General features: G+C 42.1%; 1 protein-coding gene across 2 annotated transcripts in view; it reads right to left on the reverse strand.

Moving 5' to 3' along the window:
- tnksa (tankyrase, TRF1-interacting ankyrin-related ADP-ribose polymerase a) overlaps positions 1–21135 on the reverse strand; it is a 429478-nt gene that overhangs the window by 121544 nt on the left and 286799 nt on the right. For both annotated transcript variants that reach the window (XM_060935943.1, XM_060935942.1), the window contains exons 6-7: positions 17626–17720; positions 16097–16163 (exon numbers count right to left, since the gene is read on the reverse strand). In XM_060935943.1, coding sequence (XP_060791926.1) covers positions 16097–16163; positions 17626–17720 — 162 coding nt within the window. The remainder of the gene's footprint in view (positions 1–16096; positions 16164–17625; positions 17721–21135) is intronic.

Below are 21135 nucleotides of genomic sequence, written 5' to 3' on the forward strand. Positions count from 1 at the left end.
CCAAGCCACCTTCAAATGGAAAAGGTGATTCAACACAATATCATGTCCATTTTATTGTGAACACCACGGGACGTTCAGAACCGTGTTGTCTTGTTATCGAGAAACCATGAACTCCTCTGTAGGAAAACTAAAAGCTCCAGTTCCAGCTTCACCTCAGACTGTTAGACAGTACTGACACTGGAGACTCCTTCTGTAAATGTTAAACTTCTGCTTACAGTATACCTCACTATATCAAGAACTACTTTTTTCTTTTTAAATCCGTCCCTGTGAATGAATTGTTACTATAGAAATGATGTATTAGAACAAGTGCATGAATACAACGCTGTGTTTTGTAGCAGCGCCACTGTCAAAGCTGCTGTTAGAGATAATCAATCAACCTTCCGACTCACCAGAACCCCAGCAGTATGGACTCAATTTTGTGCCAAAATGTTCATACTATACTTTTGAAATATCAAACAAAAACGATAAATCAAAATTCAAAAAAAAAAATTTTTTTTTTAGACTGGCAAACAAATTGTGTAATCGTGCAAAATATCAGTCTATTACTCTTCAGAAACCTTTTATTTTTGTTCCGCGTCTTTTTCAGTTTTGTTTGACGTAATTTATTTCGGTTGCGATTCCAGCTTTCTCGTTTGCGCTGCCTGACTTTTTGCTTGCAGTTTTGGCACAAACTTCACGTGTGGGTGGGCTGTCCAGGAATGCATTCCCATTGGCTAACTTGCGTTTGACTGACAGCTACGCTCGGCCATTCCCCGGAGGCTGTTGCGGCCATTTCCGACTCGGATTCTGGCGGACTGTTTGACGAGTGACCGATCCATTGAATTAATGATATTGAATTAATCCACTTTGTTGAATTAATTCAATATCATGGTCGCCACTGAAGTCCACTCGATCCTTGTTTACCGTCAATGGATCGGTCACTCGTCAAACAGTCCGCCAGAATCCGAGTAGGGAATGGCTGAGCGTAGCTGTCAGTCAAACGCAAGTTAGCCAATGGGAATGCGTTCCTGGACAGCCCGCCCACACGTGAAGTTTGTGCCAAAACTGCAAGCAAAAAGTCAGGCAGCGCAAACGAGAAAGCTGGAATCGCAACCGAAATAAATTACGTCAAACAAAACTGAGAAAGACGCGGAACAAAAATAAAAGGTTTCTGAAGAGCAATAGACTGATATTTTGCACGATTACACGAATAATTTGTTTGCCAGTCTAAAAAAAAATTGACTTTTTTTTTAAATTTTGATTTATTGTTTTTGTTTGATATTTCAAAAGTATTGTATGAACATTTTGGCACAAAATTGATTCCATACAGCAGCACTGTGGTATACTTGTGGGTTGTTTTTTTTTTTTTTTTGGGGGGGGGGGGGTCGGGGGAATAATCATCATCATCCCAGTGTAAAACAGAAGTGGGTTCTACTCAACATCCAAAAGTCAATATACAAGAGGATTAATAGCATCTGAATGCAAAGAGAGCCATGTGGCCCGATGAACACTCCTCTGGCGTCTGCACTAACACACGACCTCAAAAAGATGACGGATGAGAGGAAGACGAGCTTGAAGTCTCAGCCTCGAGCAGTTCTGCTCTGATAACCCTGCCAAGTGCCAACGCGTGTTAACTGCAAAGCCGCTGCTGATAACAGGATTTTTAATTGTCCTTTTGATCCCTTACACAGCATCTTTTAATCGGATCTGGAGTTAAGCAGCCGAGGCACATGTACTGTGGGGCTTAAGGCGATATCAGGAGCTGGTGATGCTCTTGAGGGAGAGCTGCTCTTTGTGGGCCACCAGTTAAATCCTCTTACACCACAGCACGACTGAATTGTGGATTCTGATTGGTCACCAAGCTGTTGATTATTTTTCGAGAACAGCAGCAAATAACAGGTTTCTATTAACACGCGTATTCGGAGATGCTTTCGTGTCTATAGTACCAGCTCATACTTTGTACAGTAAGCGTGGAGGTGGTGAAGTGTTCTGTGAAGGGAAGGAGTCTCCAGTGTCAGCGCTTTGGAACAGCCAGAGGGAAAACTGGAACAAAAGTTTTCAGACACGTATTCAGGACAGAGGAGGAGTTTACACTTTATAGCTACTTGGTGAAGACATGACGAGCTGCATTTTTCCCTTATTCTTGGGTTTCGGTCATGTGACTTTTCTTAGTGATTTCACTTCCGGTAAAACCAAACCAAAACGCCTGCCGTAGCGCAGACACCTAGCGATGAGTTATCAGAGTACGCTCGTAATCTAGAAGCCACGTCTGGCTTTAGATCTATTCAGGAGATTGCTGTGTGCAATGGAATCGACCCCTACAGTCTGGGAAAGAAGGATTTGTCATACGAGCTCGAAAACAACCCTTCAGTCGAGTTCCCCGACATCTCGAACTATCTGGTGTTGCAGACGGCCTTCTACACCGCAAAACAGATGAAAGCGTGGAAGAGTACGGAGGCTTACAACCTTTTTATATGTGGCTGGGTAAAGGACCTCGCTATCAAGTCACTGCCCAATCAATCCTGGATTGTTTTTGCCCGTGTAAGCGTTTTTAAGCTTTTCGTTCACGTCTTTACAACGAAGCGCTGCAAGTTGAATGTCAACAAACAGTTGGCTTGATTCTCACTCGTGTTGGCTCTTATCTCTCAGGTAAATCATTCACAAAGATCATCAGAAACCCCTTTAATGGGATAGTTCGGGATTTTTGACATGAATCTGTATGGCATCCCCATCAATAGTGTCGTGCAAACACACTGACTTACCCCTGACAGCATCCTGCGAGTCCAGTTCTTGTCCAGTTTTGGTCCAGACGAAAGTAGTCCGGCAAGTTTGTTGGGGTCACGAAAGTAAAACGTTTTTCGTCTCAAAACAGTATGTGTTCAAAAGAGTGATATATTTGCATCACAAAACCGTTGCCAAATAAAAAGTCAGACCTCGAAATCGCTTGGCACTATTTTCTCTCCCTTCTTATCACTGCGCGCTGCCGCCAGGTGACAGCCACGGCTGTTTCATTCATTGTTGACTGCTGGCAAAGTTAGCGACAACATGTCTGACTACGACAGCGACGTTGAAAACATTGACTTCATCTCACAGCCAAAGGATATCTTTATGAACCCGAATATACAGATGAAGAAATTCGCCAGATGGAGTTAGAACGGGCAGAGAGAGAAAGGGTGGACAGAGAAGTGGAAGAAGGTGAAGCTGGAGCCGCAGCTGGAGCAAGTGCGCACCATTTTCACAAATATATTATTGTATAGGTGATAGAAGGTGATAAATTTGTCGCTGTTCTTGCTCTCAAATTAGCTTGTTAGCGCCGCTGATCTGAACTCCTAATCACTGCCAAACAATGGGAAAGGTGTTGATTCCTGCGCAGATGTCAACATGACAGCGCGCAGTGATACCGACGGAGACAAAATATAGCGCCAAATAATTGCGAGGTCTGACTTTTTATTTGGCAACGGTTTTGTGATGCAAATATATCACTCTTTTGAACACGTACTGTTTTGAGAAGAAAAACGTTTTACTTTCGTGACCCCAACAAACTTGCCGGACTACTTTCGTCTGGACCAAAACTGGACAAGAACTGGACTCACAGGATGCTGTCGGGGGTAAGTCAGTGTATTTGCACGACACTGTAGACAGGGATGCCATACAGATTCATGTCAAAAATCCCAAACTATTGCTTTAAAGACCTGGATCTTAGTTAAACAAGACGGAGAAGTGATCACGGCGCATTGTAACTGTACAGCTGGGGAAGAATTTTGTCGCGACCTTCATGCATATGGACTTTGTGAGGAGTAAACAAAGAAACCGCTGGGGACTTTAGCGCTTTGTGACTAAGAAAAGTACCGTAAAATAACGACATGTAGCAAGAAAAATGCTTGGAAAACACTAAGGAGAGCTGAGAGGGAGATACAAACCTTTCACCAAGTGATCACTGCAAACTCGAGCATGCTTCGATTTCAGTGAGAGGCTCAAAAGCCACCTTTCTCGACGTCTTTTTGTGAAATCCTGTGTTCATTCACCCTTTTTTATTAGTTCACGGGGAACCCTGAAGAAACTTATTAGTTTCACGGTTTGATCGATTCGAACCTAAAACAACGCAAGCGTAAGGCATTTTTCACGCGAGCAATGCACCTTCTCCATACAAACGCTTTGTCAACTGAGCTTTGGTAGACCACCAGCTAAAGTTCTGAATAACTAATGAGGTGGATGTGACGTCACGTGAAACCCAAGAATTAACTCCCCCCCCCCAAAAAAAGGGGGGGGGGGTTAATGCTGGCAAGGGAACAACTGTTTAGAGCTGAATATTGTTTTTATAGGAAAATCATCAACCCCGGAGTGTTGACTTCCTCCCACCACCCCATGATTGATCATTTTCCTCTCGCAGCATGCCTGCAAGCGTTTATTCCTTAACCATCAAATAAGAAAAAGATGCCTTGTGATTTTACAGGGTTTCCCCAGGTTTGACCACCATAAATTTAAGACCTTTTTAAGACCACTTAAATGAGAATTAAGACCTACATCGCAGCCATTATGCGGTCGTAGAACACCAGATCAAATTCCCAATCATGACAAATGTTTCAAGTAAAAATACTTTTATTATAAAAGTTATATACTTAAAAGTCATTAAGTGCATTGCTTGTCAAATCTTCACATTCAAGACAAGCAAGACCGAATTTTGTTATGTAAGACGTTTTGTTTTTTCCACAGGAGAATGTTGTAGCGACTTCCGAGTCTGGGAACACAGCCTTAAAGAGTTCGCTTATGCCCTCATTCGAGCTGTACGAGTGGTGTTCCGTAATTGTTTTTAAAATCCAGAGCACCTCTGCCCGAAGTGTCAGGGTTCCACCGACACCCATCATGCCACTGCTCGGCCCTTGTGTTGTTGCTAGCCTTGCCGATGATGTCTGGCTTGGCTGATGCTGCTGACGTTCGACAGTGGTGCTAGTGCCAACTCCAGGTGCATTCGGAGATTGAACCGTGCAGAACTGAGCGATGGGCTGGTGGCGGTGGAGGGCAGATGCAATGTGCTTTGAGCTCTTCATGTGAGACTCTAAAGCGAAATGACCTATAGTGGACAACTTGAAGGTCTTTCGACAAACACAGCATCTTGCTTCAACGTCGCTTCCAGGAACCTCCCTCACCCAATCACGATATCTTTCATCTGAAAGCCACTGCTGATTAAAACGACACTTCCCCATGCTGCGATTCGCGGAGTCTCCTCTCCACCACGGACTCCGACGATTGCGCCGGCGCGAAAATGTATCAATATTGTTCCTTTCTTTGCGCATACTCCAAGAAATTCACTGATGTTACGCAAAACCCACGTTTTCACATCGTAGAATAGTATGAGTAAATTTAAGACCTTTGTTTAAAAAATTAAGACTTGGGCAAAGCAATTTAAGACTTTTTAAGGCCTTAATTTTGGAATATTAAATATAAGACTTTTTTAAGACTTTTAAGATCCAGCGGCTACCATGTTTTAGGTCGTATCAGGTCAGCTTGAGCTGACAGTCTTCCCTCATGTTTTCTACTGACTCACAATTTGTACTTTCAGTACTTCAGGGTTGGACACATGCAGATATTATACACAGATCGATATTTGGACATGAACAAAGCTCGTTATAAAATTAAATGAGCAGACATTCCTTTATTAATCTGATTCAAATCCATGATGGCCTTCGCAGTGTTCTGCTGATACAGTGAGATCGATGCATGCTCTCAAGAGTGGACGGCAGGAGATACAAAATGGCACAACACACTCCAGGCTCCACTGCCTTTGCCGAGCCTCGAGTCGCTCAGAGGTTCAACTTGATTCTTTTTTGTGCGTGTTGAATTCTGCACCCTGAATAGGCCATTTGCAGGAATTGGTCACGTGTCAATTTTCCCCATTGCATTAAGCCCGTGGTGGGCAAGCTAACTTGACATTCCTTGACCAACCATGAGAGTTTGACTGGCGATGCGAAGCGATCCATTTCTAGAATAGCTGTTTTTACCTTTTCTACTGTCTTTTTTTTACCTGAATTTTCGTTTGCACTTGGAAAAAGTTTGTGGTTTTAACTTCTGTCGTAAGTTAAAGCGAATCGCTGGGGAATAAATCTGCTTCTTATCGGCTAAAAACACACCTACAGATATCTCTATTTATTTTCAACAATCTTCACACATTAAGCGAATGATAAAAGGCAGAAAAGGAGAAATTATAAGTTATAAACATACCTGAGAAATCCGCCATTTCGCACGTGAATTTCTTTCGGCGGCGACCGACTTGAGTCCAAAAAACTCTCTTTTATGGCCAGCGATTTGCTTTAACTTACAACAGAAGTTAAAACCACAAACTTTTTCCAAGTACACACGAAAATTCGGGGCATTAGAAAAGGTAAAAACAGCTATTCTAGAAATGGATCGCTTTGCATCGCCAGCCAAACTCTTATGGTTGGTCAAGGAATGTCAAGTTAGCTTGCCCACCACGGGCTTAATGCGATGGGGAAAATTGACACGTGACCAATTCCTGCAAATGGCCTATTTGAGCACTGAAATCAGCACCTTGAACACAGGTTTCTGACTTTCTGAAAACTGAATTACTTGATCTGAAATTGTGAACACAAACACATTTTAACACACAGACTTTTTTTTTTAAACCTGGATTTGAAAACATGATACTCTGAACACTGGAAAAAAAAAAGATAACTTGAGTTCTGGGGATGTTCAAGGAAAACGTTGGGATGTTTTTTCCCCTGGACCCCATTTTCCCATCTCTTTGGGTCCGAATATTTACTCAGGACAAAAATGCTTGCAATCAGTCCATTGTTGAGTTGGAACACTATAACCAGCAACTGCAAAATGGCAATACAATGCAGTGTTTCCCACAGACCAGGTAGCAATTTGTGGTGCTCCACTGTGCTGATGAGGGAATCGTGCGCGGTGGTGTCGTGGCGGTCGGTGGAGTCGGTCATTGGGGTGTATGCAAAGTGTTTACAGTGGGCGGTGTTCAAACAGAGTATTTTTCTTCAGAGTCACTTGCTGGGACTATTTTAAAGCGACAAGAAGCATTTGAGATTATTCAGTTCAATCTAAATTCTTTTAAGTTCTTTAAGAGAAGATAGCTAAAACAATTTTTACCAGAACCCTGCCTGGTTTCATTCCTCGACCCAACTTTACATTACAGGGCAGGCCATTAGTTTGCTGGGCTTGATGCTGGTGGAAAACCTGTCTTTTAAATTTATGAAAATTACTCACCAAAATTGAAGTTTAGTTTTTACCTTAGTTTTTTGCCTTTTTGCCGACAATCTTTCAATCATTCTTTAGTTGACATTCAAGGAATAAATTGCAAAAAACAAGCTAGAGGTTTTTATTTAAAATATTGAACTCAACACTTACCTCAACCAATACTAAAATGAAATAAATAGTATAATGTAACAACAAAATAATAATAAAATATCATAATTAGATGTAAAAAACCACTTAAGGTAACACCAAGGCAACTAACAATAATGAAAAAGCATTACCCTAATTGGTGCAAAGCATGCATGCCCTATCAGAACATTTAATTCTGTGTGGCTTCCTGAAAAAAAAAAAAACTCAAGTGCCCTATCGTAAGGGAAGTCATTGGGTTCGGGACCATTCATGGAGATTCGTAAGCAGGCTGCCAGGTGTTCCCCCTGGAGCCTATTCCTGAGGTCTGTTTTAATCTTTGGATAAAAAAGTACATTTTCTTCATCAAAGCACTAAAAATTTCTATTACATCAAACAAACATACAAAGGAATACTGAATTTCTATGTGCTTACCCTAGTCATAGCTGAGAAATCCCGCTCGCAATTCTACTTCGCCAATAAAGCTAATAAAGATCTCATCTCATTATCTGTAGCCACTTTATCCTGTTCTACAGAGTCGCAGGCAAGCTGGAGCCTATCCCAGCTGACTACAGGCGAAAGGCAGGGTACACCCTGGACAAGTCGCCAGGTCATCACAGGGCGCTAATAAAGATGTTTCTTAAAATATTCAGATTTTATGCTTCAGACAGCATCAACTAGGCATCCCTGCGAGTATAACGTTTTATTTAGGCTAGTGGGAAATCCTTATTTATTGTGAATGTCAAGCCATTGTTAATAAACTTGCATGAATGCTGAAGCGGGATAAACGGGATAATGCAATAAGGCCGGTTCCTCGCGTCAAGCTGCTACTGTATGCATCAAAATTGGTTTATAGCCTGACTCAGGGATGTCCGTTTCCTGTAAGCCAAGAAGGCTATGATAAAGCTCATCACGAGCACGACGTAGGTTACCTTTTAAAATAAGGGGTCGGAAGGCGAATCGGGAAGGCTGCGTTATTTTTAATTAGCCTAACAGGCCTACTTGCAGTCCTGGTATATGCGCAACGGCAGGCCTGTGTACACGCCCCTCCGTCTCTGTGTGTGGGGGGGTGTGCGCGTGGGCGAACGAGGAGAAAGAGCACTATGAATGAATGGAATGATACGCAATGGAATTTTTTTTTTCTTCAAAATCGCGAGTCTGATTGTGTGGCGATAGGAATCCATTGTGGCGCTGCACCACACAATGGTCTATGTATGGGAAACTCTGCAATGCAATTCTATGGGGCAAACACCCGAATCAAACTAAACCGTGCGTTTTTGTCACTGATGGGCTCTCAGAGGTAGAAGTCACGCAGAATTTGTCAAGAAGTCTAAATCCAAGGTAATGCATGAATATTTAGCTGATTAAGACAATATGAAGGAGTGTCTGACAAGATGCAAAGGATTCCTTTTGGAAACATTAGAACACTTTATGAGCCTGTCAGCGGTTTACTTTGACGTGGTTGCTTTTCCGCGTCAAATTACATTTTATTGCTCTTTTGCGGTTATAGTGTTCTAACTCAATACCGGATCGATTTCAATCCTCGTAAATATCTGGGCCCACTGAGATGAGAAAACAGGGCCCCAAACAAACAAACAAATAATACAGGTGTGTGGTTTCCAGACTAATATTTCGATACTATGAACGCACTGCTCTTTAATTTTCAAGATTAAGAATTCAATTGCTTTTAAAATTGAGATCTGTCACTTTTTTATTGACAAATAATGAGAACAGGAAAAACAAGAGTGCTTGGAGAGCACAATATCCCCCGCTCGCAACTCAGCCATAACTCTGGTAAAATGCGACTGCACTGAACGAAATTGCAATATGCGTATAAACGACATATAACAAAATATCCTGCCAAGTTCCGTGAAATTCCTCCAAAAATTGACAGAGGAGTTGATTTCAGAAGGTGAGTACCCTTCCCGGGACAGACGGATAAACAGATGTTGCTCCAACACAATCCCCCTTTGGGCCTTTCGGCCAGCGGGGGATAAAAACCGTGAGGGAAGTTGATTTCAGAAAGCAAGCACACCTTGATGAAACTGCTAAAGTACAAGTTTGTTAATAATCAAGGGCAGAACTCTGGTCAAATTTGCCCAAATGAATCCAAATTTCAATATGTGTATAACTGTCATATAACAAAGCCTTCTGCCAAGTTTGGTGAAATTCCTCCACAAATTGTAAGAGGAGTTGATTTCAGAAGAACGTACACCCTCATGAAATTGCCAAATTCTAATTTAACAAAGGGCTGTAACTCTGGTAAAATGTGACTGAAGTGAACGAAATTGCAATATGCGTATTACCGACATATAACAAAAGTATCGTGCCAAGTTTGGTGAAATTCCTCCAAAAATTGTGAGACGAGTTGATTTCAGAAGGTGAGCACCCTCTCTGGGACAGACATCACCACGACACAATCCCTCTTCAGGCCTTTCAGCCAGCAGGGGATTAAAAAAAAATTATATATATATATATATATATATATATATATATATATATATATATATGAGAAGGGAAGGAACTGCTCATGATCCGAGGCATACCACTTCATCTTATGGTGTCAGCAGGTACAGTATGGCTGCCAATGGAACAGATTCCCTTGCATGTATTGATGTGACTGCTGACAAAAGCAGCAAGATGAATTCTCAAGTGTACAGAGCTACAGTATATATTATCTGCTAAGATTCAGCCAAATGTCTCGAAACTCACTGGAGCGCTTCAGAGATCAGGCAGACCCGAAGCATAGTTCAAAAGCAACAAGCCTTTTTTAAAGGGAAATGAGGAGAATGCTCTACAATGGCCAAGGCAATCACCTGACCTGAATTGAACTGAGCACGTGTTCCACTTGCTGAAGGCGAAACACCACAACAACAAGCAGGAACCGAAGACCGCTGCAGTAAAGGCCTGGCAGAGCATCGCCAGGAAAGAAACCCAAAGTCTGCCGATGTCTCTGGGTTCCAGACTTCAGGCAGTCATCAGTCAGGCAACCAACTATTAAAAATATCAACTTCATTTCTAATTATGTCCAATTACATTTGCTCCCCTGAAAAGGACCACATTCCGTCTATATAGTGGGGTAATTCCTACACTGTTGACCCGATTTAGCTGTAAATTAAACTGAACATCCTATATATTGGGCTAAACAGCAAAAATAACTTTGTTGATGCCAAAATAGCTACTGACCTGTCTGTATTACGTGCTTATGAGGTGACCAGTATTCCAATTTGTGTTTTTTATATAGACATACACACACACACACACATATACACACATACATTATTTTATATTTATATATATATATATATATATATATATATATATATATACACACGGAGTGCAGAATTATTAGGCAAGTTGTATTTTTGAGGATTAGTTTTATTATTGAACAACAACTATGTTCTCAATCAAACAAAAAGACTCATAAATATCAAAGCTGAATATGTATGGAAGTTAGAGTGGGGTGTTTTTAGTTTTGGCCATTTTAGGAGAATATGTATGTGTTCAGGTAACTTTCACTGTGCAGAATTATTAGGCAACTTAATAAAAACCAAATGTGTAGCCATTTCACTTATTTATTTTCACCAGGTACACTGATATGACAACTCCAGATTTGCAAATAAACATATCTGACATTCAAACACAAAACAAAAACAAAATCAGTGACCAATATAGCCACCCTTCTTCATGAGGACGCTCAAAAGCCTTCCATCCATAGATTCTGTCAATTTCTTTATCTGTTCACGACCAACATTGTGTGCAGCAGCAACCACGGCCTCCCAGACGCTGTTCAGAGAGGTGTACTGTTTTCCCTCTTTGTAGACCTCACATTTTATAATGGACCACAGGTTCTCTATGGGGTTTAGGTCAGGTGAACAAGGGGGCCATGTCATTATTTTTTTCACCTTTCAGACCTTTACTGGCTAGCCACGCAGTGGAGTATTTGGACGCATGAGATGGAGCGTTATCCTGCATGAAAATCATGTTCTTCTTGAAAGATGCTGACTTTTTCCTATACCACTGCTTGAAGGTTTCTTCCAGGAACTGGCAGTAGGTCTGGGAGTTGAGTTTGAGTCCATCCTCAACTCAAAAAGGTCCAACAAGCTCGTCTTTGATGATACCAGCCCATAGCAGTACTCCACCTCCACCTTGCTGGCGTCCGAGTCGGAGTGGAGCTCTGTGCCCATTACTGATCCAGCCACAGGCCCATTCATCTGGCCCATCAAGAGTCACTCTCATCTCATCAGACCACAGCACCTTAGAAAAATCAGTCTTAAGATATTTCTTGGCCCAGTCTTAACGTTTTATCTTGTGTGCCTTACTCAGTGGTGGTCGTTTTTCAGCCTTCCTTACCTTGGCCATGTCCCTCAGTATTGCACACCTTGTACTCTTTGACACTCCAGGAATGTTGCAACTCTGGAATATGGCAGAACTGGATGCTAATGGCTGCTTGTTAGCTTCACGCTTGATTTTCCGCAGATCATGTGCAGTTATTTTGCGCCTTTTTTTTCCCCACACGCTTCTTTCGACCCTGTTGACTATTTGCAATGAAACGCTTGATTGTTCGGTGATCACGTTTCAACATCTTCGCAATTTCAAGAGTGCTGCATCCGTCTGCAAGACATCTCACAATTTTATACTTTTCAAAGTCTGTCAGATCTCTCTTCTGACTCATTTTGCCAGAGGAAAAGAGGTTGCCTAATAATTATGCACACCTGATATAGGGTGTTGATGTCATTAGACCACACCCCCTCTCATTACACAGATGCACAGCACCTGATATACTTAATTGGTAGTAGGCTTTCAAGCCTAAACAGCTTGGAGTGGGACAACATGCATTAAAAGGATGTTGTGGTCAAAATACTCACTTGCCTAATAATTCTGCACTCAGTGTATATATATATATATATATATATATATATACATACACACACACACACACACACAATATATATATATATATATATATATATATATATATATATATATATATATATATACACACACATACACTATTTACCAGCTGGGAGGTCCGTATGGTGAAATACCGTGACCGAGGTCTTGAAAGTATTGAGCGAGGCCCTCTGGGCCGAGGTCCGTATTCAAGGCCGAGGTCACGGTATTTCACCATACGGACCGACCTTAAGCTGGTAAATAATATATTTATTTTTTTTCTTTACCAAATTCTAACAGAAAACGAGAGCGCCCGAAAGGGAAAACCGAGCCAAGCCGCCATTTTGAATCCTCATTCACGGCTGTAATGCAAATGGCTTCCTCCTCGGTATACAAGTGCACTTCCATGGCAGGAAAAAAACTACATTTTGCCGCCTATGTAGTCCCCTATTTATACAAATAGGAGTCATTCAGGATTCAGCCATGTTTTTGCTCGGCGTTAGCAAGTTAGAGGTTTTTAGCTTTCTCCTGAAATGTTTTCTTTTATTTCTTCTTCCTCAGGGGAGTAAAACTCGCTTTCGCTGTGAACACTGTCGTTAGCGCTATCCATGCTGTAAAATTAATGCTATTCTCCTGAGAAATGCTGGCAAAAATTTATAAGATTTTTGATAACCTTATAAATAAATCTTATTTTTAAAAAAAAAGATAAATGTTGACAAAAAATGCTACTATGTTTGTTGTTGTGAACGAGCGAGTCGCCAGAGGTCCGTAACCGGGGTCCGTACCGTAGAATACAGACCCGCTCGCCAGCCAATCAGAGCGCAGGATTTGTACTGTGAAAAAAACACAGTATTATGTACAACCCCGATTCCAAAAAAGTTGGGACAAAGTACAAATTGTAAATAAAAACGGAATGCAATGATGTGGAAGTTTCAAAATTCCATATTTTATTCAGAATAGAACATAGATGACATATCAAATGTTTAAACTGAGAAAATGCATCATTTAAAGAGAAAAATTAGGTGATTTTAAATTTCATGCCAACAACACATCTCAAAAAAGTTGGGACAAGGCCATGTTTCCCACTGTGAGACATCCCCTTTTCTCTTTACAACAGTCTGTAAACGTCTGGGGACTGAGGAGACAAGTTGCTCAAGTTTAGGGATAGGAATGTTAACCCATTCTTGCCTAATGTAGGATTCTAGTTGCTCAACTGTCTTAGGTCTTTTTTGTCGTATCTTCCGTTTTATGATGCGCCACATGTTTTCTATGGGTGAAAGATCTGGACTGCAGGCTGGCCAGTTCAGTACCCGGACCCTTCTTCTACGCAGCCATGATGCTGTAATTGATGCAGTATGTGGTTTGGCATTGTCATGTTGGAAAATGCAAGGTCTTCCCTGAAAGAGACGTTGTCTGGATGGGAGCATATGTTGCTCTAGAATCTGGATATACCTTTCAGCATTGATGGTGTCTTTCCAGATGTGTAAGCTGCCCATGCCACACGCACTAATGCAACCCCATACCATCAGAGATGCAGGCTTCTGAACTGAGCGCCGATAACAACTTGGGTCGTCCTTCTCCTCTTTAGTCCGAATGACACGGCGTCCCTGATTTCCATAAAGAACTTCAAATTTTGATTCGTCTGACCACAGAACAGTTTTCCACTTTGCCACAGTCCATTTTAAATGAGCCTTGGCCCAGAGAAGACGTCTGCGCTTCTGGATCGTGTTTAGATACGGCTTCTTCTTTGAACTATAGAGTTTTAGCTGGCAACGGCGGATGGCACGGTGAATTGTGTTCACAGATAATGTTCTCTGGAAATATTCCTGAGCACATTTTGTGATTTCCAGTACAGAAGCATGCCTGTATGTGATGCAGTGCCATCTAAGGGCCCGAAGATCACGGGCACCCAGTATGGTTTTCCGGCCTTGACCCTTACGCACAGAGATTCTTCCAGATTCTCTGAATCTTTTGATGATATTATGCACTGTAGATGATATGTTCAAACTCTTTGCAATTTTACACTGTCGAACTCCTTTCTGATATTGCTCCACTATTTGTCGGCGCAGAATTAGGGGGATTGGTGATCCTCTTCCCATCTTTACTTCTGAGAGCCGCTGCCACTCCAAGATGCTCTTTTTATACCCAGTCATGTTAATGACCTATTGCCAATTGACCTAATGAGTTGCAATTTGGTCCTCCAGCTGTTCCTTTTTTGTACCTTTAACTTTTCCAGCCTCTTATTGCCCCTGTCCCAACTTTTTTGAGATGTGTTGCTGTCATGAAATTTCAAATGAGCCAATATTTGGCATGAAATTTCAAAATGTCTCACTTTCGACATTTGATATGTTGTCTATGTTCTATTGTGAATACAATATCAGTTTTTGAGATTTGTAAAAGCATTTCTTTACAGACATGTAAAGAAATGCTGGAGACCAAAAATGGCTGAAAATAATGAAATTAAATGTTTCAACATTGAAAAAAAATACTATAAACAGTAAGCCATGATAAATGAAACAAAGTCAATATTTGGCACGAGGCGACCCTTTGCATTAAAAAAAAAAAAAAGTCATCGTCTTGGGTACAATGAGTGCAGCTTTATAAGGAAATGAGCTGCAGGATTGACTGAGTATCTTACAGAACCAGACACAGTTCTTCGGGACACTTTGTCACACTTGCTTCATTTTTTTCCCCCGTTTACGTCTGCGGTTGAGAGTACGCTGTGCGCATTTTGGTTACCGCTTCTCACTGGAGTTTTTCGTTTTTTTGTGTTTGTATAGTTTGATGTTTGAAAGTTTTGTCTGCCGGCTGTGGTGAAGCTCTGGACCCAGTTTTGGGCGTCGGTTTCCTTCAAGTCTTGGTGTGCCATGGGTGATGCCTGTGCTCCTTGCTATGGACTGCAGTGAGCTCGTTGCTCTTTTAACATTGGCGTTGTCCAGCGCTCCGTGCGGCACTTACTTTCGCGCACCTTTTGGGCAGACTGGGGGTAGCTACGGTACGTCACTAGAACTACATCCTGACCCTTTTTTGATTTGGTTGTTTTTTTTTTTTTTGGTAATTTGTAGTAACAACTTAAAGCTCAAAATTATCAGAGCAAACCGGATCTGCTATTGCCACCTACAGATGCGAATCACGGGCAATGACCAAGCAAATTGACAAGGTGATGGATGCATTTGAGATGTGGGCATACAGATGCTTGCTTAGAACCTCATGGAGAGAGCATCGAACCAGTGTTTGGGTTCTAGAAACGCTGAATACCAAGATGATGCTCCGAGAACGAACTGCGAAAAGAAAGACGGGGTTTTTTCAGCCATGCCGTCTGACATGAAAGACTAGAGAGAAAGTCATCGTCCAAGGAAAAGCACCTGGAAAGAGACGAAGGGGTCGACACCCCTACAAACGTGGCAACAAGACATCACTAAGTGGACACAAAAAAGCTTGGCGGAGGCATCAAGGATGGCACAAGATCGCAGAAAGTGGTGTGCTTTCAAAAAGACCACAGCAGCTCGTTTACGAGCCATCTGATCTCGAGTGCGAATTGTAAAGCGACCTTGGGTGTGAGAAAGGCACGATACTAGTCGAACTATTTAATTTTGCACCAAAACCCAGTAGCCTTCATTAGGGTTTCTTTTTTTTTTAATCTGAAAAAGTGGTCTCTTACCATATGCAATATGCTGCTCAGATCCCTGCAACATTTCATTTTGTGCTGGAAAACGAACGCTTGGGACTCTTAAAAATGTTTTCGGACTGACTTGATAATATCGAAGTCACAAAACAGAAATCGATAACATAAGTTTGTATGAAAAAAAATTTACAGTGCTTGAGACTGTTTTGTATTTCTGAGTGACGTTAGTGTGTGTGTGTTTCTTACCTTAAGCAACAGCTCCGTGACTTCGTAGTGGCCGTAAGAGCAGGCGTTGTGAAGAGGGACGAGGCCACTGAGCAGAAGAGAGAACACAGAGGGAAACCCCCAACATTTCCATTTCCACTTTACAACCCAGGCATTAAAACAAACAGCCCCGTTTACACCTCACGTTAACACAATCTGTATACGGACATAAATATCTGGCTAGCAAATGCTCTGACTGCGCTCACTGTCGCGTGTAGGTTTGGTAGGTCTCATCATCATGCCCTACGGCTAATAATCCAGGACAGATTATGGGAAATGAGCCAGTGATGGAGATGACGCGATATTTTATGCACAGGAAGGACCTTATTGCACAAAATCCGACAAACGTGCCTCCTAGGGCTTAGCGGTCACATGCGTGGACAGCACTTTATGGAAATTCGGAACAAGAATCCACATATGTGGACATACTTTTTCTCTAAAAGTACATCTTATCAAAAGATGATGCTTAGTTTTTATTCTGATCAGGTTCTAATAAGCCCAAATAGCAAAGAGAAATAAAAAATGCATGTAAAAAAAAAAAAAACAGCTTGGGCCTTAGGAGGATAAAACAAAACGGAAGTCGGGCCTGCAATAAACAGGTGACCGATATTCATCAGCACCGAGTTTAGATGGACAAAAAACGTCATCTGATGACTGAAGAAACAAAAAGGAACGTAGATTATGATAATCGGTTCTAATCCTTGACGGATGATAACAGGGGAAGGAATCCCCAAAAACCTCCACACGCACAACTTCATCCTGTTTGTTTCAAATATTCGTTTTCCTAAGAAAGAATACGTTTATAATTCTTGCCGAGATGATCATCCAGCCCGAATGTACACGCACTCGAGATGTGATGATGGGGAAATGAGTCAGACCAATCCTCTAATTTCGTTTAACAGGGTTGATACAAACAGTAAATGTAACAAACTAAATATATTTTCCTGGAGCAAGACGTCAGTGCATAATAAATCGCCCTGAAGCCGCTTTGCTGGTAAAGAGTTCTTATTGCTTCAAAGGTTCACTTTTCATGCGCTGCGTGACCAGATTTAAATCACCACTTAACCTGTTCACTGGCAAAACGGACGAATCAGAATAACAACGTGCGTGTATTGCACAGCCTTTATATTAGATACCTGCGTGCGTATACAAAGGGCTGCATGATGAATCGGGGCTCGACTCAGAATCGAGATCTGATGATTCTGCGACCAGTTTTCTTCGGAACAATACACTCACCAGCTACTTGATGAGAAAAGGTCAAAGGAACAAACCGACCAGACTGGTTCGAGCTAACAGAAAGTCGACAGTACGCACAAAACATGCTGAACACCTTGAAGCTATGGTACAGGCTCACCGAGATTAATAGATCTTCAATGAGCAGAGTCTGCTTGTTTAGTCATCAGAAATTTCATATTAAAACATTCTCACGTCTGGATCACTTTCTCGTGTCGCAATTTCAATCTGATTTTTTTTTTTTCATGTAGAATGAAGGTGAGTGTCGTGATATCTACCCCTTGTCCTTTGCGTGCACATCAGCACCATGCTGCAGGAGGAGCTGGACGATTCGGACTCTGTTGTATCCCGCTGCCAGGTGTAGTGGAGTCGACTGAAGGGGAGAGAGACAGAGAGAGAAGACAGTGGGGTTTTTAAATAAAATAAAACTCCAAAGTGCTGTAGATGTGAGCGTCAACTCCGACGCAAAGCAGCTCGGCATGAAATCACACTGAATGAGTTGAGACGGCTGTTACGGTGCAGTCTGGGGGCCAATTTCAGCAGCTGAACACACAAATAAAGCGGGTTTTCGGTCTCCCCGAGGAAGTCCAGTAACAAATAACCTCTGGCCATCGCTCCCTGGGCAAACTCGCTTCACGTTACTGCTTTCAATTGATTAAACTGCAGGCAATTCAGACTACAACCATGTTAGCAGCTGCTGCGCTGCAAATCGTTTATCCTTCGGTTTAATCGCTACATAAACTAATAGCTCGACTTTCAAAGCCATCCAAATTTAGCGGAAAAAAGAGTTCTCAAGAACGTCAATGTGCCGTGCTCCTGATTAACACACTGCTTTGGAAATAACTGGTGCAATCACAAAGCCTCGGCGAAAATATTCGCATGGACCTCAAAGTTAGAGGCGTGTTTGGATAATTAGACAAAATGTCTGACTTATTTCGTCGATCTTAAGACATGTCTTAAAGTCTCACTGAACCTACATTACCTGATGATTTAGCTCTTACTTTATCTCTACATAAAGAGAGTGATGCTTTATTCCTTTAGTCTGTCTCACCATCTGTGCGCACTCCTCAAACAGATCAGCTCTCAAAGATTCAGCCTTCATTCTTTTTATAGATTCCCCCCCAACGGCCAATTTCCACCTGCTAGACAGCTGTGCCCCATCACACGACAGCTACCAACCAGAAGGCATGCGATGCCAGCCACCCACATTTTCTTGAGCTGCTGCTCGTACATCGTCATCCTCACGTAATTGGCCCGCGTCGCTGTAATTTACAGAGCAGAGCGTATGCCAGCTCCCTCATCAGGTTTTGAACCTGGGTCTCTGGATAAGGCAAACACTTCTGTTGTGCCACTCAGGACCGCCTTCATTCTACAGTGGTGCTTGAAAGTTTGTGACCCCTTTAGAATTTTCTATATTTCTGCGTAAATATGACCTAAAACGTCATCAGATTTTCACTCAAGTCCTAAAAGTAGAGAAAGAGAACCTAGTTAAACAAATGAGACAAAAATATTATACTTGGTCATTTATTTATTGAGGAAAATGATCCAATATTACATATCTGTGAGTGGGAAAAGTATGTGAACCTCTAGGATTAGCAGTTAATTTGAAGGTGAAATTCGAGTCAGGTGTTTTCAGTCAATGGGATGACAATCAGGTGTGAGTGGGCACCCTGTTTTATTTAAAGAACAGGGATCTATCAAAGTCTGATCTTCACAACACATGTTTGTGGAAGTGAATCATGGCACGAACAAAGGAGATTTCTGAGGACCTCAGAAAAAGCGTTGTTGATGCTCATCAGGCTGGAAAAGGTTACAAAACCATCTCTAAAGAGTTTGGACTCCACCAATCCACAGTCAGACAGATTGCGTCCAAATGGAGGAAATTCAAGACCATTGTTAGCCTCCCCAGGAGTGGTTGACCAACAAAGATCACTCCAAGAGCAAGGCGTGTAATAGTCGGCGAGGTCACAAAGGACCCCAGGGTAACTTCTAAGCAACTGAAGGCCTCTCTCACATTGGCTAATGTTAACGTTCATGAGTACACCGTCAGGAGAACACTGAACAATGGTGTGCATGGCAGGATTGCAAGGAGAAAGCCACTGCTCTCCAAAAAGAACATTGCTGCCCATCTGCAGTTTGCTGAAGATCACGTGGACAAGCCAGAAGGCTATTGGAAAAATGTTTCGTGGACGGATGAAACCAAAATAGAACTTTTTGGATTAAATGAGAAGCGTTATGTTTGGAGAAAGGAAAACACTGCATTCCAGCATAAGAACCTTATCCCATCTGTGAAACATGGTGGTGGTAGTATCATGGTTTGGGCCTGTTTCGCTGCATCTGGGCCAGGACGGCTTGCCATCATTGATGGAACAATGAATTCTGAATTATACCAGCGAATTCTAAAGGAAAATGTCAGGACATCTGTCCATGAACTGAATCTCAAGAGAAGGTGGGTCATGCAGCAAGACAACGACCCTAAGCACACAAGTCGTTCTACCAAAGAATGGTTAAAGAAGAATAAATTAATGTTTTGGAATGGCCAAGTCAAAGTCCTGACCTTAATCCAATCCAAATGTTGTGGAAGGACCTGAAGCGAGCAGTTCATGTGAGGAAACCCACCAACGTCCCAGAGTTGAAGCTGTTCTGTACGGAGGAACGGGCTAAAATTCCTCCAAGCCAGTGTGCAGGACTGATCAACAGTTATCGGAAATGTTTAGTTGCAGTTATTGCTGCATAAGGGGGTCACACCAGATACTGAAAGCAAAGGTTCACATACTTTTGCCACTCACAGATATGTAATATTGGATCATTTTCCTCAATAAATAAATGACCAAGTATAATATTTTTGTCTCATTTGTTTAACTGGGTTCTCGTTATCTACTTTTAGGACTTGGGTAAAAATCTGGTGTTGTTTTAGGTCATATTTATGCAGAAATATAGAAAATTCTAAAGGGTTCACAAACTTTCAAGCACCACTGTAGTACTGCAATCTATGCCAGTGTGCTCATCGTGTAGATTACAACAGATAGGCAGCTAATGTAATTTACCTCGAAAGTAATGTCTATAGTCCCAGCTGATGAGGGGATTCAGGAACACACCACTGAATATTATAGGGCCAAAGTCATATTAGAAATCAAAATTCAACCTAATCAGCCACAACGTTATACAGCATACCAGCAGCATGATGAGTCACTCATCTGCCTGGCAACAATAAAAAAAAAAATAATCATAATGTGAGCACAACTCACCAGGTTACAGCCACATGCATTAAAATCAAGTTTATTGCCAAGTACATTTCCACATTCATCTATAGTGCCCAGGAAGTGAAAATACTCCACAGACGTTACTGGTGAGTCCAAGAGGGTGATGGAGGAGGGTGTGGCAGAGCTCCTCCTCAAGTCTACAATCATCTCTACTGTCTTTAGAGCATAAAGCTCCAAGTTGTTCCGCCTGCGCCAGGACACCAGATGGTCAATCTCCCACCTGCAGGCAGACTCATCCTCAGAGAAGAGTCCAATGAGGTGGTGGTGCCTGCATACTTGGGTTGTTGTTTCTGGTGCTGATGGTTCGTGAGTCAGAGACGCGTTTTCCCAGTTTCACATGCTGCTTCCTGTCAGACAGGAAGTCAGTGATCCACTTGCAGGTGGAGTCAGGCACACTCAGCTGAGAGAGCTTGTCCTGCAGAAGAGCCGGGATGATGGTGTTGAAGGCGGAAGTGAAATGCACAAACAGGATCCTAGCATAGGCTCCGGGGGGAGTCCAGGTGCTGGAGAACGAAACGAAGAGCC

This window comes from Neoarius graeffei, chromosome 12 (genome assembly GCF_027579695.1).
Source record: "Neoarius graeffei isolate fNeoGra1 chromosome 12, fNeoGra1.pri, whole genome shotgun sequence".
Classification (NCBI taxonomy): Eukaryota; Metazoa; Chordata; class Actinopteri; order Siluriformes; family Ariidae; genus Neoarius; species Neoarius graeffei.